General features: G+C 40.4%; 2 protein-coding genes across 4 annotated transcripts in view; both read left to right on the top strand.

The window, feature by feature from the left end:
* The first annotated feature begins 7,504 nt into the window (after positions 1–7,504).
* LOC143137131 (butyrophilin subfamily 3 member A2-like) lies at positions 7,505–14,266 on the top strand. 3 transcript variants are annotated; one of them, XM_076297564.1, is made up of 7 exons: positions 7,505–7,745; positions 10,454–10,534; positions 11,369–11,719; positions 12,483–12,755; positions 12,924–13,008; positions 13,447–13,502; positions 14,061–14,266. In XM_076297564.1, exons 1-6 carry the CDS (start codon positions 7,733–7,735, stop codon positions 13,460–13,462), a joined length of 819 nt encoding a protein of 272 aa, XP_076153679.1. In that variant the 5' UTR covers positions 7,505–7,732; the 3' UTR covers positions 13,463–13,502; positions 14,061–14,266. The 3 variants fall into 3 exon arrangements, with proteins under 3 accessions (XP_076153679.1, XP_076153678.1, XP_076153677.1); XM_076297563.1 differs by having other exon boundaries at positions 12,891–13,008; positions 14,064–14,266; XM_076297562.1 differs by having other exon boundaries at positions 12,891–13,008.
* A 4,689-nt stretch (positions 14,267–18,955) lies between these two features.
* LOC143136730 (butyrophilin subfamily 3 member A1-like) overlaps positions 18,956–22,585 on the top strand; it is a 53,742-nt gene continuing 50,112 nt past the window's right edge. Inside the window, exon 1 of the mRNA XM_076297430.1 lies at positions 18,956–19,084. The gene's annotated coding sequence lies outside the window, so the exon portion shown is untranslated. The remainder of the gene's footprint in view (positions 19,085–22,585) is intronic.

Below are 22,585 nucleotides of genomic sequence, written 5' to 3'. Positions count from 1 at the left end.
CTAGAAGTCACTGATCTTAACCAACAATTTAAGATGACAGTTTACATTCAATGGCAATTAAAACAATCTGACACATTACATTTAACAACATACACTTTTACAGTCATCAAGAGATCGGTTACATTCTTACAGGTTACAAACACTTATGGCATTAACTCTTCACACAATGCAATCTGAATACATTCATTTAAACAGTTTAAGGCACTTTACCCATTTCACAGTTTGACATACAATTCTTTACATGCATAATTCCCTAGACTTTACAATGTCAGACTACTAAAATACTTGTAATGATACATTTCATTCATCGCACTTTATTGTTTATTATGAGGTCATTGTTTGCAATTATGATTCATTTTCCATTCTTTTATTCACATTCAATAATCATCAAGTATTCCTGAGGTCAGGGTAATCTGGTTCAGTAATCCAGCACATTGTTCAACATCTGTTTCAACACATTCATTCACTTCCACGCTTTCAAGTGAACTCAATTCAAGAGTAGGTTGCAAGGTCATTGGTTTAACATTACGATTCAATTCCTGGTCAGTTTCTTTTCTAATTTGTCTAATCATATTTTCTAGATCAGAGAGATTACCTTGATAGCTAGCGCTGAATCTAGCCTTTCTGCGTTTTCGCCTTGTAAGACGCATTGGTTTTGTGCTACCGCTCTGTGGTCCATACGGTTGGTGTGCTGGCAACACGTCAACACACATCTCGCATTGTAAGGTGCGGGACATTCTGCAGAGTCAACCGCTGTGGAGAGGAAATCTGACTACAAAGGGGTCTAGAGGTATAGAATCTAGTCGTCTCAACATCAGTGTTTTTACAGAGCCTCCACGGTTTAGTGACGATGCCTGGGGGTCACGGGCCTTTGATGTGGAGGTTGGTCCTCGGAGTGGTTTTTGCCCTTACCTTACTGAGACTGTTGCTACAAGGACTGAACAATGACTTTTTCGTGAGAGACAAAGGAATCAAATACAGAAGATGGAAAAGATGGATTTTGTCTGAAGATCTGCATACCTACAACATAACACATGTGTATCATTTGAATTCATGGTATCGCTATGCTCAAATGTTAGCTGATTTGAATAATGTGTCTGACTGTTATGTATGTTCTATGATGCCAATATCTGCTTCTCATCCCCGTTTAGCAGTCGCCAAAATCTCTCATAAACAGAGTGTGTGTGTAGGTGAACGGACGTCTATCGAACAAGATGTTTTTAGCGTTTATAATACATCCCACGTAACAATTCATGACAATGGCACTTTGTCTATCAGTAAACCCTGTGCAGTGACACACCCTTTGAAGTACATAAAGTCTAACGTAACATTGACCCCTTATGCCACTGTTAGACCTAGAACAATATTCCCGCTGTGTTTCTTCAGAAATGGTTCAGTGCCTGTGGGGAGTTTGCCTCTCTACAGGTGTCGTCAGACAGTGGTTCCTATAGAAACGTGCGTGATGCAAGGTCAAAAGAAAAGTAGAACTTTTGATGCAGGTGGTGATATCTGTCCATGGCCCAACCCTAGAAATAAGACCAGGTGCAGGTGTTGGAGTGACTATATTATACCTAGTCCTGATGGTACGACCCCATTAGACGGTATCTATTGGATGTGTGGCCATAAAATCTACCTAAATCTTCCACCCAAGTGGGTAGGAATTTGTGCTCCGGTGCGTCTGACTGACCACACTTACATTATAACTCAGACTACCCACCACCGCCGTAGCCGCAGATTTGTAGTAGATGTGAAACCACATGATCCTATTTGGGGAAAGGATGTCCCTGATGAACATAAGATGTGGTCTACTAGTCATAAAATAAGGTTAAGTTTGTTCCCCTGGATAGGGGTTGGAAAGTTACTGTTAAGAATGGAAACACAAGAATACAGAATTGGATTGTTTGTAAATTCATCTAACAAAGTAAATGAGAAACAAAACGTTGAAATGTCTGCTATGCGTTTAATGTTGATACAAAATAGATTGGTGCTTGACCTAATGGCAGCTGCAGAAGGAGGTGTTTGTGCAATGCTGAATGATACATGCTGTACATACATTCCGGATGAGGCGAACAGTCATGATGTTACTGAAGCTTTGCACCAAATGAAAAATGTACAACAAGCAATGATTACTGATACGGTTAACCAAGGATGGGATCCTCTTTCATGGTTTAGGTCCGGTACCTGGCTGCAGATAATCTTAAAAATATGTGCTCCTATACTTGCTGTATTAATCTTGTTCTGTGTATTCACAGCATGTGTATTGCCTTGTTTTCGCCATCTTATAACCAAGACTGTAACTGCTAATATGAATGCTTTGCTTTTGCAAGAAGAGGCATGTAGGCTCCTCGCCGAGGACAACAGTGAAGTGTAATGATTAATTGATTAACCTCATGATCAGCAATGAAGTTGTTACAGAAAACCTGTATTGGAGATGTTACAATGGAACAGATGATTGTGAAAGTTACCAATGATAAACAGGAGGGAAATGTAAAGGAATTATTATTATCATTGTATAAAACACCTGTGTAAACAGATATATAAATAATCTCTGTAAGCAAAAATATTATGCTGAGTTTCAAGGACACAGAATTCGAGTTGGAACACACAGGAAAAGGCCTCCCATCTTTGTGTGCGTCTGTGCGTGGGTTTTGAGGAAATCAAGCTGAAGGAGGTAGATGTCTGGCATCCTGTTTTTCTGTGTGCATCTGTACAATAAAAGATAGCTTTTTGGGCTGCAGGTTTAGAGACTGATGGTGAGGGGTTTCAAACTTTTCACTAGCACTCTCTCCTCGTGGCGCCAAGAGTCTGAGCAAACCAATACTACGTGTTGTGGTTCTTGTGTCTAATATGTTGAGGTAAATTCCATGACACTAACAAACAATCAAACCTCAACTCAGTAACCTAACGTTAATTTAATGTTTACAGTTCACTGACAAAGTCAGTTAACAGTTCACTGCAAGCTTGCTGCTGCTTAGTAATTTAATTGACAAACTTAACATATTGTGACAGCAACAAATAAACGTCCCTTTCACATAATGATGATAACCAACATAGAGATTTGTGACTCACCAAGAAACTTCTGTGGAGGATGAAACGCTGCCATCGGTTCTTCACATTAGAATTCTAGCTGATACTTTCGTTAGCCAAATGTATCGGTTCTTCACGTTAGCTGATACTTCCGTGAGCCAAATGTATCGTCAAAGATAATGAATGCGCAGCAAGATGGGTCGTCCTAGTTCATGTCTATGAGGGCAAAGTGGAGTTCAGTCAGAGACGGGCTCTGGTTCAGTTCCCGCCTGCACAGGGGCGTGTCACTGACGTATGACTGACGTTTGAACGCCTCGGTTCCACGGCCAGACAAGCCGGAGTACAAAACAAACTTGGTGTACACCTTCATTAATGTTGATTTTCTCCCGACTGGAGGGTCATACTGTCACGACATTCTACTGAAATGGGTAGGAGGGTTTGGAGATCATGATTCCGTGTCCGAAATGTGCACCCATTGCTCAGAAAAATAAGCCTTTGACAAATTCTGGGAAATTCTTGGATTCTGCCATAGACCTCAATGTTAAAAAGGGAGCCCGATCACTGCATAAATGTGCGGGGGCGTGTACTGCTACCCTATTTGCATAAATTTCCAGGAACAGGAAATTGCCTCTCATGAAGTATCATCGTAATCCACCATCTTTGGTATCGTTTCTTCACATTAGCAGAGACATTTCTGGTTAGCCAAATGTATTGTTTCTTTTACAGTTCACTGTTTGCTTTAGCTTTCAAGCTTCATATAGGTGCATTACTGCCACCAGTTGTTTGGGAATGGAATTGCATCTCTGATCGTCGTTCTCAACAAGTTTGACACTTATTGATGATTGACGGTACAGGGGCCAGTCAGGGGCCAATGAGATTTCAGATGGGGCCCGGGCCCCTGTGGCCCCGCCCCTAGAACCGCCCCTGTTGCTTGGCGGAGAATAGCCTAACTGACCGTGTAAATGCGTACGTTTAGGATAGCCTATTTAATGTCAAAAGCACAATTAAACAATTCACTGGACATCACGTATTGTATTGACTGCTTTGAATGATGCTTCCTTAAACTAGCCTATGTTGTCACAGATTGAGTGGGCCATAGAATTCTTTGAGAATCCCAAATGTAATTTTCTATTTTAACGCGGGTTCTGCAGCTGTGGGCCAAGTTAAACTTTTGCGCTCCATCAGCAGAAGGGTGAATGTCGGAAGGCATGGGTAGCCTATTGGACACATTTCGGTGCACATTTGGAAAATTGAATAAGTGATGCTGACCTGCCAGTTGGTGAAACTACACTTTAATGATCCTCGTGGGTTTGTGTCCAGGAAAACGAATGAAGTTGTGCAGGAACTGCTTTAGCGCAAGGCAAACTTTACGCACCGACCGACAGCTTGCCGATGTGCTCTGCGTCTCCAACACTACAAAAACTCCCAGTCGGAGAGCGTGTGTAGCCTATTAAAAAATATTTTATCCCAAATGCCATCAGCATTCTTAACCAAACTTAGTGACAACATGCATACTCGGCTAAGCTGTATTTAAACTTATTTATTAATTTTCTATAGGCTATGTTTCCCCTTTTTTGTACTGTAGGCCTACTTGTTTTAAGTATATCTTCAATGTGTCTGAGATGTTGTTTGTCCATCTGTCTGGTAAGCCAAAGACGTAGGCTAGCTAGCCTACATTAAAGATGTATTTTATTCTATTCTAATCCACCATGCGTAATGTAGGGATGGAGAATGCTTTTCAAGTAGCCTACTGTATATTTAGGATTCAGCTGAAAAACTCGAGCGCTCTTGAAAAACTCGTTTGGAAAAGAATGGATAGGCTATCATGTGATGTCGTGGTCTTATCGCCCTCTCACGGTGAATTGCACGGATGAATATTACATGATTTTGTGCTTCTTTGTCAATCGGACCTTCGTCAAAATGAAACGCCATTGTGTGACAAGTGTAAAAATAGCGGCCTGGTTGAACATGCACTGAAATAACCCAACATAATTGAACATAACCTGAACAAAACCTACCCCCTACCAGGTTAAGTTCAGAGCCTATGTTACCATAGTTACTTACATAGCCTGATCATTTTTGAGCTTTCTGGAACTGAAATCCCAGGTTTACCGTTTACTCTGGGTTTACATACCCAGTTCAGTTCAGGGCCTATGTTACCATAGTTACTTACATAGCCTGATCATATTTGAGCGTTCTGGAACTGAAATCCCAGGTTTACCGTTTACTCTGGGTTTACATACCCAGTTCAGTTCAGGGCCTATGTTACCATAGTTACTTACATAGCCTGATCATATTTGAGCGTTCTGGAACTGAAATCCCAGGTTCACCGCTAACTCTGGGTTAACATACCCAGTTAAGCCAGTAAACCTGCTTTCTGGAATACCCCACAGATCAGCCAGACTAAACTCACAACTAAACCTGTTGTAGCTCAATTGTTCTTCCCTTGAACAATACTGACACCTACTGATCAACAAATTCAGTTTTATCATTCTTCAGATCAGCCACCTTCCATTCTTTCTGACCTCTATTGAAATGCATTTTAAAGTAGATAATATAAGGCTAGTCTCGTACAATGCAATGCAACATTTATGTTGAAAATTGTACATGGTCCCCAACGAAGAAAATTAATTTAATACATACATAACAGTACATTCTCATTCTTCTTATTACATAAACGGTTAGATAAGAGGCATAAAGGTTGATTCAATTGTTATACCTTAGGTGGCTTAGGTGTTATACCTTAGGTGGCTTTAAACACCATGTTCTATTCTCTACACCTAACTAACCTATTCATTTATCATACAGACCTTACTGCCCTGTAACTGACTCTAGGCAGATGGGTCAGGCCTTTGAGTTGTGGATCTGCTCGAGGTTTCTTCCTATATGTATCTCCAATTCTAGGGAGTTTTTCTTCACCCCTGTTACGCATGGGTCTTTGAATGTTTAACACTCTGTAAAGCGCCATGAGACATGTGTACCGTGATGTACCGTAAGTGAAATTAAATCGAAATTGGAATTGTGTGTTGTTGCGCTCTGATGCAGTGGGCGTAGGCTCAGTGTGTGTGTTGGATGCAGCTGATAATGCTAAGCTGCTGTAACAAAGTCTTTTCCTGTAAAGGATCAATAAAGTATCTATCTATCTATCTATCTATCTATCTATCTACTGCTCTTCATCTTAGTGATGGGGACGAGACCGCCTATGCCGAGTCCGAGTCAAGACCGAGTCTTTGAAGGATTGAGACCGAGTCGAGACCGAGTCCGTTGGTTTTCAAATACAGTCGAGTCCGAGTCAAGACAGAGTCTTTGAGGAAGCAAGTCCGAGTCGAGACCGAGTCCTTTAGGAGTCGAGACCGAGTCGAGACCAAGACCATAAAAAAATGTCAGTTTTCATATTCATAATATAATATCACCCCAGTTAATCAACCATCAGACTAAGCTAGATTGGGAATTGTTTAGAGGAACAGTCTTAACGTCTTAATATGGACTATGCTGACCTACAGACACTCACCGGCAGCAGAGCCATAGAGATAAATAAACGGCTCTGACGGCAGTATCTTTGCATTGCACCATGGGATGTCATTTTCAAATAATGCCGGTCAACATTGCATTTTATTATTGTTGTTATGTGTTGTGTGTTTTTTTTATATGAACATAAAAAAATGCGTTGGTCTCGAGGACTCTGTCTGAAATTACGAGTCCTTCTCCTCCCACTGTGGGCCGAAACCGAGTGGAGACCGAGTCTATGAAGGAACGAGTCCGAGACGAGACCGAGAAAGCAGAAATCGGTCTCAAGACCGGTCTAGAGTACTACATCACTGGTGTGTAATGATACTTCATCTATCAAATGCTCAAATTTGCCTTAGTCTTCTAAAACTATCTTTATGCTCTGCAAACTGAATACTGCAGTTATGCCTATTACAAATTACCTTGATAATTGAACACTTGACTGTGATTGGTCCTTTAGCATGCCTATTGCATGGTGCAATGCTGTGATTGGTTCTTTAGCATTCCTATTGCATGGTGGAACGCTGTAATTGGTTCTTTAGCATGCCTATTGCATGGTGGAACGCTGTAATTGGTTCTTTAGCATGGCTATTGCATGGTGGAACACTGTGATTGTTTCCGTGCCGTGCTGTGACTGATTTTGTTTTCAGTGTTCACCCTCTGGAGCGTGACAGTGTGGTCAGACCAGTTTTTTTTTTTTTTTGCAGCAGCAGCAGTTCCCGGCAGAACACTTTTCCTGTCAAAATGAAAAATCAACCTGAACCAAATATAGCAACCAATGGGACCTAGCCTAATGTTAAGTAGTAGCTGATTACATATTGGTGAACACATTAACACACACAAACAAAAACATACATAAACATGCAAGCACACAAGCAAAAGAGAAATGGCCATAATGCTGTTTACTTTTTTCCACTGTAATGTGACAGACCAGTCAGACCAGTTATCTGCAGTTGATCCTACACGAAAACAAAACAGATCAACCTGGTAGCTGAACGGATGGCACAGTCTAAATGACGCAAGGAAACATGTTCCTGTCAGATTTAAGTTGACGGTCATAATAGATGGCTTCATTTAAATGTTAAAAATCCTTTATTGGACGGCTTATTCAACTATTTTCCAGTAATGACATATTTGTCCGGCTAATCGTCCAGACCCTTGCTGTGTCGGTGTGGTTTTGCTTCTCCCATACAAGTCTATGTGCAGCTCAGGTAGGAAACAATTATCTGTCAGGTATCTTCAGGTGCTGCATGATATTATTATTATTATTGTGCTGCTGTGCCTATGGTATGTTTGCAACGTTCCTTGATTATTACGACGGAATGAGTGTATAGTTCCATGATCAGGTCAGTGAAAACTAAATTTACAACATTTTAAGACTTTTTAAGGATCCACAGGACCCAGTAAAATGTATCTTATTTTCATTTGCACACTGTTGCAATTTTACGTTGTGATGAAGTAAATTACATTCAACCTTTGTGTATCTAGCTGTCCCCTCGTAAGGTCTGCTGAGAAATGTTAGATGAAATGAGCAAGAGCAGAGGTACTCCTTTGGTTAACAATGTTATGATTTGATGTTGTATCATGGCATCAGATTTAAGGGGCAGGGTGGTGTCTTACACAGGGGCAGTGAGGCACAAGGTGGCAGGGTTGGCATGGTATGCAAATGAAGGTCTCTATACAAGCCTGCCTGGACATACCGGTTCACACATATGTATACAGTTAAGAACAAAATTATTCATACCCCTGGCAAATATTAAATTTCTCTTGACCAATATGTTTGTTCTAACTGGAAATGACACTGTCACATGCCAGAAGGTTGCAAGCAAATGTGGGAGAAACATGGAATCAAAAAAATAAGCGTTTTTTAACATTTTTATGAAAAAATGGCACGTCCAAAATGATTCATATCCTTTTTAAATAATCAATAGAACCATCTTTATTTGCGTTCACAGCTCTCAAAATGAGTCATATACCTACCAAGCCTCTTCATGGCTCACCAATGACTTTAGACTGTACCTTTTTAAGAGCAATCCGGGTCTGCATTGAGGTCTGGACTCTGGCTCTGCCACTCTAAAATGTTGATATTGTTCTCTGTTAACCATTTCTTGCCTTGTTTGGCTGTGTGATTTGGATCATTGTGTGATTTATTGGCCCAATGCTGCTTATTGGGGCAGGTCTCTTTTCCTCCAAAAATCTTAATGTAGCTTTAGTGTTACTGTTTACCTTGAGAAGTTCACCAGGTCCCATTGTCTGAAAAACACGCAAAACTAATACATTTTATAGCTATTCTCATATATATATATTGTGCATGTAATAATAATACTACTACTACTACTAATAATAATAATAATAATAATAATAATAATAATAATAATAATAATGTGTGTGTATTGCACAGGTTTATGGGCACTTTATGGAATATAAAAAATAGGGCTGTCAAAATAACTGATTAATTTCGATTAATTAATTTGAGGAAAAATAATTGATTAAAAAAATTAGTGCAGATTAATCGATTCCGTATGACCTTTGACCCCGAGCCGTTCTAGTCAGTAAAAATTAGACTGTAAAATGAAGGAGAGAGAAGAAAACGTGCTGCCTGGATCATTGATTGGAACATTTACTTTTAAAAAATGGCCTGATGGTGTTGGTAAAAATAAAGTGTTGAAAATAAAGTCCTTTGCAATGTCTGCAGCAAGGAATTTGCATATCACCGGAGTTCATCAACTATAGTCGCACATCAATGCAAAGAAATAAGTGTTGACATTGAGGGGAGTGTTAATTTATTTTCATTGTGTCCCCTAGGATATTAACCTGGCCTTAGCCAGATGAATTTCGCTCCGCCTAGCTCCACTCATCCATCTGGAACCGATCCATTGAAGTGTTGCTTCAGAAGGCTGGACCTAATCAAAAAATGCTTGCATATGATTGAATAAGCCACTTGTCCGTCATCTATTGACGTGCTACTTCAACCACTCACATCGAAGCCAACCCGTGACGCTGATAACAGTCTCACAGTCGCTTCTACGCTATGTCACATCTATGAAACTCCCGCCCTGCGTCCTGATTGGCTAAACCATAAAGTTGGTTGGAGAAATCACTCTCAATGGAAGAGGTTCCAGATGGATGTGAGTGAAGCTAGGCTGAGCTAAGCGGAACGACATTCATCTGGCTAGGGCCAGGTTACTAGGATATATCTGTGGCCTGAAATGCCTTGTATGTGAAAAAAAAACTTCTTCCCGAAGACCTTTTGAATTTATTTCCTCAGCATATTAGGTCATATCATAGATTATTATGGCCATTATTTGAACAGTGAAAATAATAATAAAGAGTTTTTGAACTTTAATGTCACTAATGCTGATTATTCAATGATTCATTGAATTTAAATATTTAAAATACTTAAATTATATATGCGATTAATTTAGATTAATTAATCACAGAGTATGTAATTAATTAGATTAATTTTTTTAATCGATTGACAGCCCTAATAAAAAATAAATATATTGTGCAGTTTTGGGTGTTAGCAGTGCAAAAGCATTGATGAAACAGTGCAGGAGTAATTGTAAACTGGTAACAGTGCAGTAAAGGAAAACAGGTAAACAATGCGGAAGTAAAAAGTAAACAGGTAAACAAGTAAACAGCTGAAGTGCTACACAGGAGGTTTAGTTTTGTTAAGCATTGGGTCAAAAAGTAAAATTTCAATATAAAATCATTCATTTTATGTGCATTGGTGTACTGGCCATCAGAAATAATCCGGAACTGATCTTGTTTATCATGACTTGGAAAGTTCAGATGCCTCTGTTGATGGAATTTTATCTTTTTTCACTGGACCTGGTAGATGAACGGAGCATTGTCCACCACAGGTGCAAAGAAAGGGTTGTAATTTAAATGTTAATCAGAGTGTTCTACATTTTTTCAGTCATGGCGTGCTTGTCCGGCTTCTTGTCCAGAGCCCTGCTCTGTGTCTGTGTGATTCTGCTTCTCCCATGCAGCAGCTCAGGTAGGACACAGATTTTATGTGTTTCTATTTGACCCATGTGTCCACTCACACTCACTCTCACTCATACACACACCTAAGGGGCAGCCGTGGCCTACTGGTTAGCGCTTTGGACTTAACCGGAGGGTTGCCGGTTCGAAGCCTGACCAGTAGGAAACGGCTGCCCTTGAGCAAGGCACCTAACCCCTCACTGCTCCCCGATCGCCGCTGTTGTTGCAGGCAGCTCACTGCGCCGGGATTAGTGTGTGCTTCACCTCATTGTGCGTGTGCTAGGTGTGTTTCACTAATTCACGGATTGGGATAAATGCAGAGACCAAATTTCCCTCACGGGATCAAAGCAGTATATATACTTATACTTATAAATTAAATTACTTTGTATCAAGAATCCATTAAATCGGGGGGCGCTGTGGTCATATCCCACCCCATTTCCCTCTCTCACTCACTTCATGTCACTCTCCACTGTCCTGTCCAAATAAAGGCAAAAAACCAAAAATATATATAAAAACAATGAAGTACAAATGTGACAAAAACATGTAATTTTAAATGTGCAATCTAAGAGCTACATTTATCGATATACATGGTTCCATTCTCATTAAGTCAGTTATCCTAGCCTGGATGGTTATACCATCTTATGGTTAAGAACAGGAATTAGAATTGTACAAAAGAACAGAAATGACATCCCAACATTTTGTGTTGAATGTGGCTGAAAAATGGAGTATGGGAAAAGGCAGCATTTTTTAGAATGATCTGTTTGCATGGCTTGATACTGTAGAATACACAGTAATATATCTTTATCCTGAACATTCATTTACAAACATTTCTCTTTCTCTCTCTTAGGGAATTTCCAGGTAGTTGGTCCAAATGCACTTTCTGCTGTTGCTGGTGAAGACCTGGTCCTTCCCTGCTCCCTGAAGCCCAGTATGAATGCTGAAGGGATGACTGTGGAGTGGTTCAGACTGGACCAGACAGGACTGAGGTCTTTAGTGCACCTTTATAAAGACCGCAACGATGCAAATACCAACCAAGTGTCGTCTTATAGGGGCAGAACATCCCTCTTCAAGGAAGAGCTTAGGAAAGGAAATGCATCCCTGCTCCTCAAACAACTGGATGTAACTGATTCAGGAGAATACAAATGCTTAATAGTATCTAAAGACTATGATGATATTGTAATAAAACTCAATGTCATTGGTAAGTACCAATAATTTATATATTTAATATGTGGACCTCCCATTCTCTGCATACATTGCATGCCAGATTGCAAATAGGGATGTAACGATTACCGGTATAATTGTAAAAATGTTGACGATAACAATTACCGTTTTTATTTCAAATATCATAATTATTGCAGTTGATTACCACGGTGTGGAAACCGTGTGTTTAATCCTTCCCAGCTTCATCCGAGCTTGCTTTTGACATACAGAAGGCCTGGTACAATGAAAAATGGTACCCTACTGATTCTGTTGTCTAATTGATGGAACTGTGATTTGGATTAGGTTACCTTATTTTAAAAGGCGGAACATTTTCACCGCAAAACGTGTACTGTATCATGTAGCCACTCTGCGTCTTTTTATACCATGATAATACTGAAAACCATGATCATTTTGGTCACTATAAGCGTGAGGTTAAATGTTCATACCGCTATATCCCTAATTGCAAATTTAAAGCTGCTGCTAATCAACAGCTGATGTAAGCCAAAAGCATATCGCTAAGTGTTTGGTTCAAGTGCATTTCGAGCCCCACATTACAACAGCGCAGAAGTACATTCACTTTGGAAAATCAATTCACCAAGGTATAAAAACACCTTGTAGAGGGAATGAGAGAGAGTGCGTTCATTGGTTTATTGTATTTCACACCACAAACACTATTTTTGATCAAGCAAGGTGTGTACAAAACTATTTATGAGGGTTTCAAAAAATATTGTTTTAACCAAAAATATGTTTTTGACAATCAGGCACAGGCTCACAGCCAGTGATTTATTTGGATAACGTTGACGGTGAAGGATTCATCTTAGTGTGTGAATCTTCTGGATGGAACCCTGAGCCAGTTGTTGATTGGTTGGACAGTGAGGGGAGAACACTATCAGCTGACCCCACAAAGTGGAACTCTGACGGGTTGACAGTCAAACGACGCCTGGTTGTGAACAAGTGGGAAAAGAACAACAACAAATACATATGTAGAGTCTCTGGAGCTAACAAAATGAAGGAGACCATGTTTCACTTTAAAGGTGTTTCAGTTTTTCTCTACTTTTATAATCTAACTGAATTTCTAATGTTAAGATATTGTACAACGATACATGTTTCTGTTTTTTGCATGTTTTTGTTTTTGTTTTAACTAATGCACATTTCTTAATCTTTTGTAGAAGGATGGTTTCATCCTTGTGAATGTTCAACAGATGGATTTTACACTGCTTTAAAGGTGGCTGTGGCTTTGGGTCTGGTGATGATCTGTATGGGTATTTTCTTTGTAGTGTGTTACAGGTAATTATTGACATCACCTTCACACCACTTTTAATTTAACAATGGGACCAAAAACTTTCAAGGAAAATGAAACACATAATTCAATTAAAATACAATACATGCAGTGATTCAACAGCACTGTTTTACCTGAACCTAGTTTAAGCGCTAATTTTCTTCTACATTCAACTGCAATGGAGAGGAAACCGTATTGGTAACAATAAATACTACAACAATAAATACTACTTCCAGAGGATGAGGGTGAAGAAGTATTAGTCAAGTGAAAGGAGGCAGAGGTAGGAGGAGGGAAGGAGGGAAGTGTATGTTAGGTGTGTTGGATTATTAGAAGTGTTAGAAGAGAAGGTATTTGGTAACCAATTAAGTAAGTTGTACCAAAGTCGGTACCAATAACTTTGTGGCGTGTTTTGGTTTGTACATTCTGATTTTTCTCATATTCTGCAGAAAGAAGAGAACATAACATACTACAGACGCCATCACTGATGATTGAACATTAAAAGGTGATTTTTTTTGATGATTTCGGGATATGAAAAATTGACAAAAGTAATAATTAATCAAATCTATCATACACATATGTCCCTTCACCCAACTATGAATGTGTCTAGATGTTTTTTAACAGACCTGTAACATCTGTGATCCTAAGCCAGTGTAACAGACTCTCCTCCCCACTATAAACACATTATGGGGGCAGCCGTGGCCTACTGGTTAGCGCTTCGGACTTGTAACCGGAGGGTTGCCGATTCGAACCCCGACCAGTAGGCATGGCTGAAGTGCCCTTGAGCAAGGCACCTAACCCCTCACTGCTCCCCGAGCACCGCTATTGTTGCAGGCAGCTCACTGCGCTGGGATTAGTGTGTGCTTCACCTCACTGTGTATACACTGTGTGCTGAGTGTGTTTCACTAATTCACGGATTGGGATAAATGCAGAGACCAAATTTCCCTCACGGGATCAAAAGAGTATATATACTTATATACTTATACTTATACATCAAGTAACAGCACTAACACCTCAAGCCCTGAACACTCAGCTTGTGACTGAGATGTGACTGTCTCTCCAGCAGGTTGAGGATGTAGGAGGTGTGGCAGGCCCTCCTTGATTGGCAGGACTCGAAGAAAGCCTTTGTTCCACCCAGAAGATGGGCTTCCTCCCACCATCTGAATTTTGATTTTTTTTTTAACAGTCTACTTGCACTGCATTTTTACTATGTCCTCACTATACTGACATCTTCTAAATTATTAAATACATATTCTTTATTAACTATAACTGTGTATGGACTCCCCTTCATGTTCCTCATGCATTACTCTAGTGCAAGAGCAGCTATCCTCTCTGGCCTACTCGGTCCACTCATGTTTACATTCTTAGCAGTTATAGGATCCTATGGGCTATGTGTATAGGAGGGATGGGGGTTATGGTGTTTAGTTGTATCAGTAAGGGGGAGGCTACATGCATAGACTTTGGTGGCGATATAGATAGCTGGAAGCTACGCCAAGACAGGGATTCTGAAATGGGCGGGACCTTTCCGGTGAAGGGAAATTCAATAAACCAATCACATGCAACCAGTGTTAAATTCTGATCTATCCATCTTTTATTAATTAACTTCGGCTCTGCGCACTTTGTGCGTCTGACTTCGCTCAGTGCACATGTGCTGTCAGCAAAAAACGCAATCAAACTCACCCATATTGTTATAGACCATTTTACTGTTTATAAACAGTGATGGATGTGCATGCAGCATGGAGCCGGAACTTTGTCAAGCTATGCAAACGGATTAACGACAAAAGTTTGCAAAAACTACCTGAACACGGAACAACCAGACATTTTGATGTCTGAATCGATCTGAATAGAGCCTGTTTACGGAGAGCCTGTTCACTTCCTATTGACTGCCATTCTATTGAAACTGTAGTTCTAATAGGGGCGGATTGTGAGTCCCAAATGAATGGGAGTCTATGAGGCTAGGCGGCAAAATGTATTGTTTCATTTGCTTATCATCAAAAAACTTGTATTATTTATACCCATGTGCTTTGGTGTTTAGTTGTATCGGTGTACAGGTTACACACAAACACTCAACCTTCCCATCTGGCACATACACTGTATTAGCCTGTATGGCCCAATCCAGAACTGGAGAGAACTAAATGAGATTTTGTACATACATGGTATAACATTTAATGTGTTGTTAATGCTGCCTATATTTTTCATTCATCATCAGTTACAGCATTACACATACTGTACCACATGAGCACTATGAGTCACAGAGTTTGTTGTGTACTGATTACGTGTCGTTGTTTTTGTTGATTACTTACTGAATACTGAACACAGACATGGCCTTGGGTTGGCCAGAAACACTATAATCCTTGAAGATGAATGGTGCTCAACCTGACTCTGCCCACTTTGTGTGTCTGACTTTGCTCTGGCCACACTGTCGGCATACGGTGCTGTCAAACTTGCACCCATTGTGTCAGAGGCTTGATGGTCTTTTGAACCCCCACCATCAACTTCAAGGCAGCGCTGCAGGCATCAACTTCAAGGCACCTAACCCATGCCTAACCCTAGCGCCTTCCAGCCATGCACCACCTTGAAGTCGACAGTGGGGGGCCAAAAGACTGTCTCAGAGAGACACATCTTAACCATGGCAAGGACAGACATGTGATGAAGTGAGTTACTGGGATAAGACATGGTCACTAAATCTCTCTCTGTTCAGGATGTGAACCCTGGAGTTGGACTCACTTTGACAAAGGCCATAACCTCTACTTTTTTTCTCTCTTTGAATGTAATTTGTCATGAAGTAATTTATTGACATGTGCTTTTGAACATCAGTGCAATTACAGTAAGAAAACCAAGAGGTTTGGAGGAAGCTCACAACTGAACCTGCTTCTTTTGAACAATACTGACACCTACTGACATCACCAAATGTACCTTACCTTCAGTTTTATATTTTGTCTTCAGTTCAATTGTATCTTTCTTTCTTTCTGACCTCTATTGCATATAAAAATTGTAAATTATCAATTATCATGGTGAATACGCTGAGACACAAAGGTGAATGAAAATAAAATAAATCTAATATATTGTTCAATAATGGATTTTACATATTTTCAGAAATAAAATCAAGGTGTAATGTTGAAAAAAAGAAGACTTGACAAATTGATGATAAAACACTGTGATTTTCTGTGGCGTGACCTCTTTTGAACAAAAGTCAAAGTCAAAGTCAGCTTTATTGTCAATTTCTTCACATGCTCCAGACATACAAAGAGATCGAAATTACGTTTCTCACTATGCCACAGTGAAGACAAGACATATTTTACCAATTTAAGTCCACAGACAAACATAACATTCAAGTAACAAAAAATAAGTAAATAAGAGGGCACATACAATGAAGAAATAAGAGCAGCAAAATTTGGTTGCAAAATTTGGTTTGTGCATAGACAGTCAATAAAATAGTAGTGCAAAGTCAGGCCAATAAAAGGCTGAGGTAGTTCTGTTTGACCTAAGTAAGAAAGAAAGTGGCATAGTGGTGCAAGTTATGTAAGAGCAGCAGAAGTGTTGTGTTTTCAGGACAACAACAACAAGTTGCAAAGTGTGCAAAGTGTACAAGTGTGCAAGTGGAGTAGTGCAAGGCGGCCATTGTGGGTCCAATGTCCAGGATGTTATGTAGCTGAGGGTGGAGGGGGGAGAGAGTTCAGCATCCTAACAGCCTGGTGTATGAAGCTGTTGGTGAGTCTGGTGGTGCGGGAGCGCAGGCTTCTGTACCTCTTCCCAGAGGTCAGTAGATCAAACAGATTGTGAGCGGGGTGACTTGCATCACTCACAATTTTGGTCGCCTTGCAGGTGAGGTGGGTGGTGTAAATGTCCTTCAGGGAGGGGAGTGAAGCACCAATAATCCTTCCAGCTGTGTTCACTATGCGCTGCAGGGCTTTCCTGTTGTATTCAGTGCAGCTTCCGCCCCACACAGCGATACAGCTGGAGAGGATGCTCTCAATGGTGCCTCGGTAGAATGTGGTCATGATGGCTGGTGGAGCACTTGCTCGCCTGAGTTTCCGCAGGAAGTACAGGCGGCGCTGAGCTCTCTTCGCCAGTGATGCAGTGTTGGTGGTCCAGGAGAGGTCTTCACTGATGTGCACCCCCAGGAATTTGGTGCTGCTCGCTCTCTCCACCACAGCACCGTCGATGGTCAGTGGCAGGTGTTGGGTGTGACCTCTCCGGAAGTCAACAACAATCTCTTTGGTCTTGCTGACGTTCAGCAGGAGGTTGTTGTCCCTGCACCACGTGGTCAGATGGTCGACCTCCAACCTGTATTGAGTCTCGTCGCCCTTGGTGATGAGACCCACCAGAGTTGTGTCGTCAGCAAATTTCACTATGTGATTATTGCTGTAGGTTGCAGTGCAGTCATGCGTCAGCAGGGTGAAGAGCAGCGGACTGAGCACGCAGCCTTGGGGGGCCCCTGTGCTCAGTGTGATGCTGCTTGAGGTATTGTTGCCAACACGTACTACTTGAGGCCTCTGACAGAGGAAGTCCAGTAGCCAGTTGCAGAGGTAGGTACTGAGTCCCAGTTTGTCAAGTTTGCAGATGAGTTGTTGTGGTATTATGGTGTTGAATGCAGAACTGAAGTCTATAAATAGCAATCTCACATATGAGTCTCTTTTTTCCAGGTGGGTGAGGGCTGGGTGGAGGGCAGAGCAGATTGCATCCTCTGTAGACCGTTTGGCTCGGTATGCAAACTGGAAGGGGTCCAGGGTGGGGGGGAGAATGGATTTGATGTGTGACATGACAAGCCGCTCAAAGCACTTCATGATGATGGGTGTCAGTGCCACAGGGCGGTAGTCATTGAAGCAGGATGGAGCAGTTTTCTTTGGCACAGGTATGATGGTGGCAGCTTTGAAACATGATGGTTGAACAATACTGACAATTACTGTTCATCATCATATTTACCCTAGTCTTCTAGAACTATGTGTATGCTCTGCAAACTGAACAGTGCAGTTACATACTTGATTTAGCATGCTGTGATTTATTCTTTGTTGTCAGACCAGTTTTCTGCTGCAGTTTCCGGCAGAACACTTGTCAAGCCAAATACATTTATTTTATGCAATCAATTTAAAGGTTAAGTTTAAGGTACATGGCATGACTGCATGCATACTATGGTGTCTGATCATTTGTTAATTTCTCTAGCTATATAGTCCTGGATCCTCTGGAACTGTTCTGCATTGCTCTTGCACTCCACCACTAGCACTGACACTCAACTGGTGGGGTGGGTGAGAAATAGTCATCCTTTTGTGGCAAATGTGTCAAATGTAGTTAGTCAATCGACCAAGTTATTCAGCTAGTACACTAACTTTACATTTCATCTGACATTTATTATTACATTTAATTAGGAAATTAAAACATCCAGGTAAAATAAAATATATTACATACTTTTTACGGCCCTCCCTCCCCTTCGGGGCCTAGTAATCAGTAGTGGTTTTACCCATAGACATAATATACATAGACGCAGCATCCGCTGCTCCCTACTAGCGCTGACGAGATTTGGAGCCGCCATCTTGGACCGGTCATCCACTCCACTCAGTGTAATCTGTTTGGCCGGTGCAATGAGCTGTCAGCGCACTTAATTAATCATATCTCACTGAATACCGAACAGATTTTCACGCAGTTTTTTTTGCTGCAAAGGTCATACATGTAGCTATGATACAGGCCACATTGTTCGAAAATACAAAATACAACCAATAGTACGGTAATGTTAAATCTTACTTGTGAAAAGTAAATCCCCCGAGTATGGTCCGCCGATTTGAGCAGGAACATGCTGCACAGTGCTGTCATCTTGTGTTTTCTGCTGCAACGCAATGAGGAGTATGACAGGTCCAAGATGGCGGCCGCATTTCTTGTTTCCAGCAGCCAATGCGGCGTCTATGTATATTATGTCTATGGTTTTACCTCCAGTCCGACAGACGCATAACTGACGCTTACACTCAAATCGAAAGTAAAAGGTTGCAGCCTACAGTTATTGTCACTTCGTTGAGACGTGTAACGGACGAACAGGCTTTGTTGGATGTAGTCGTCTTGGAAACTTGCTATTTTACTACAAGAACCAATTTCGTGGTGAGTAGACCTACAATACTGTTTGTTTATTCTGTTTAGTAACATTGCCTAATTATTAAGAAGGATACGACTAGCCTACTGCACTCTATGGCTATAACGTTGTTTGTCTAACGGAAATTACATTACGTTGTATCAATGGTGGAACGATGTGATCAAGTGCACAATATCAGAGTAGCATTTCTTACCAGTTATTTGTTTTTGCGATTTATTCTTGGGAATTGTTGCTATTTGCCACGGTCGACAATCCGAGAAGAGAGATCTCAGTAGCCTTTGTCTGCAATCAGTCTAGCCTGTCTTTGAGACATTTTAAATGAGCAACTTTACATTTTTCGGGGTGTGTAATGGTTCACTTTTGTCTAGGCCGTATATTGCGTCCCAGTGAGTCTATTCAGAATTAATTTTTGAGTTTAAAGAAGTCACATGTCCGTTTTGTAAAATGCAGTCTAAAATGGTGCTTGTGTAGGCCTCCAATGATTGTGTAGGCCTCTCCGCTCACAGAAAAAAAGTACAATAGAAGATCACACGCCACATCAGTAATGTGGTGTGTAGCCTGTAGCATCTGAACTTACATTTGGTTGTTCCCATACAATATGGGGTGGTAAAATAATAGGTGGGTAAACTATTGCACTGTGCCATGTGGTATGCATATTTCAAAAAGACATTCAGATGATGATGGTGCTATTGTCCAATGTTTATAAGAATACCAATTTGTTTGTAGAGTGTGGATGAGAATAGGCTACATATAGTGAATGTGTATAGGCTAATACAGTCTGATGTTTGAATAAAAGTTGCAATTGGTGAAGAAACTCTTCTGGGAGGTGGAAAAACTATTTCTGATATTTCAGAGGTGGATAAACTGCAAACAATAATCCAAAAGACAGATTTGTACTTTGTGTATCTCTCTCTCGGCACAGGACTTGTGGAGTCCTATGCTGTCCTATACAGAAAGCGCTGGACTCTCAGCAGCACACAGCCTTGTGGAGAGCCAGTGCTGAGCACATTCAAAAATGGAACACTGTAATCAGTGACAATCATATAGGCCTAAAGTCTAAAGTCAGTCATTTGCCCTGACCACAATTCTATACAGATTATGTTTGCAGTTTTAAATATAAAATTTTATTTTATAGGGGTGCCGATAATTAGACATTTTTGAGACATTTTTTTTTCTTCAGAATAAATGTGGTACCCTTCAATGTAGGTTTTCCCCTTGTTGTTTGCATTTTGATACTATAGTATGAGATGAGTTGCCAAAAGTGGATTTCTAATGCTCTTTTTGTACCAGGGGTCCCTACACATGTGGAGGGCGCTGTATATTGTGATCATTTCTTTACAGAATTTCAACTATATTGTATAATCGTCATGTTTATGGTATAGATGATGTTTTTGGGCATATTGTAGGTTAGAGTTTGTGAGAGCGTCTGCAAAATCCTGTCTTTGTTCTTCAACTCAGGGAAAAATTATGTGCTTGTGCAAATGTCTGTGGTTTTCCTGTAGACCTGACAGTTGCATCCTACGTGACAAATGAGATGAAGCCTACGTGACATAACTTTGCGGAAAGAAAATTGTTAAGAACCTTGTAGCTGATGATTTACCTAGCAACATGTGATGCAATTGAAATGATTAGCTGTGTCTGTTTATGTCTCTGTACTGTATATTAATTTACAATAGTTTCCTATTACTGTCTCCTTATTCACAGTACCTTACTACTGTATCATCATTTACAGTAGTACCCTATTACTGTATACGATTTACAGTACCTATACTATTGTACCTTCATTTGCGATACTTACTTAAACTAACAACATAAATGTAAACATCACAATCCACATCATACGATCAGTGTAATGGTAAAATAAGAGGTGGGTAAACTATGAATTCTGTGATCACATAAGTGTACTGCACCATGTGGTATCAGATTAAAAAAAAAAAAAAAACAATTTGATGATGGAGGTTATTGTCCAATGTTTATAAGAACTAGATGTACCGCAGAGCCGTACAAAATATGACCGCCGCCCAGTCCAGCACATTTTTTCCACAAAAATAAATCACGCTGAAAGGCATATATGATTATAACTGTCTCACTAAATTGCATTATGCACACTCAATTCTCACTGGTATCTGCTAGACAACAATTACAAAAACATGATAGATTTCACACGTAAACTTCATTTTATACAACCCCACTCCCATCTTGCCTGTTCATAATTCTGAGAAATTCTTGAATTGTGTGCATGTGTGCGTGTACATGTTTATGTGTGTGGGTGTGTGTGTGTGTGTGTGTGTACCTGCGTATGTGCCTGTGTGTGTGCGTGTGTATTTGTTTATGCACATGTGTGCATATGGAATGGGTTAACATGACCCCTGGAAGCAAACCTACACAAAAAATTGGTCATCCTAGGCCCTACGGTTCTCAAGATATTCACAGAAAACTCTGTTGGTGTACGGTAACTAAATGTACACATAAATTATTTTATTGTAAGGCCCCCCATGAACGAAAGTTCACGAAACTTGGCATGCATTCGGAGGGTGTCATAATGATCCTAGACTTTCAATTTCGTGCAGTTTTGACCATGTCAGCCAGAGATATTGTGATGAAAACACCTATACATGAAATAAGTGGTAATGGGATGGGTTGACATGGCCCCTTAAGACCAACATACAAAAAAAAGGTGGTCCTCCTAGGCCCTACGGTTCTCGAGATATTCACAGAAAACTGTGTCTGCCCAACCCTCCTTTCGGGGGGTCCAGTCCAGCGGGGGGGCTAGGAGGACCACCTTTTTTTGTATGTTGGTCTTAAGGGGCCTTACCCTTGATTCATTTAGGCTAGGCCTTTTTATTCAGTTATTCATCATCTTCCGTCCTTGTGTAGCGCACACATTCTCAGACCTGTCACCTGTCACTCATCATTGTAAGGGAGGTGTTTGGAATCATTCCCGCGTTACAATCATCAGCCAATCAAGGTGGTCAAGCTTGTGCATGAGTAATAACTAGGGCTGTCAAAATAACTGATTAATTTCGATTAATTAATTTGAGAAAAAATAACTGATTAAAAAAATTAGTGCAGATTAATCGATTCCGTATGACCTTTGACCCCGAGCCGTTCTAGTCAGTAAAATTTAGACTGTAAAATGAAGGAGAGAGAAGAAAACGTGCTGCCTGGATCATTGATTGGAACATTTACTTTTTAAAAATGGCCTGATGGTGTTCATAAAAATAAAGTGTTGAATATAAAGTCCTCTGCAATGTCTGCAGCAAGGAATTTGCATATCACCGGAGTTCATCAACTCTATAGTCGCACATCAATGCAAAGAAAATCCCCGAAGCACTTTTGAATTTATTTCCTCAGCATATTAGGTCAGATCATAGATTAGTATGGCAATTATTTGAACAGTGAAAATAATAATAATAATAATAAAGAGTTTTTGAATTTTAATGTCACTAATGCTGATTATTCAGTGATTCATTTGAATTTAAATATTTAAAATACTTTCACAGCAAAAA

Source organism: Alosa pseudoharengus, unplaced genomic scaffold (assembly GCF_046254945.1).
Source record: "Alosa pseudoharengus isolate Yale_2024_CS ecotype anadromous, Long Island Sound unplaced genomic scaffold, YU_APseudo_1.1 YU_APseudo_1.1_scf_1, whole genome shotgun sequence".
Taxonomy (NCBI): domain Eukaryota; kingdom Metazoa; phylum Chordata; class Actinopteri; order Clupeiformes; family Clupeidae; genus Alosa; species Alosa pseudoharengus.
The sequence above is the reverse complement of the archived record's forward strand: the minus strand, read 5'-3'. Positions and strand labels throughout refer to the sequence as shown.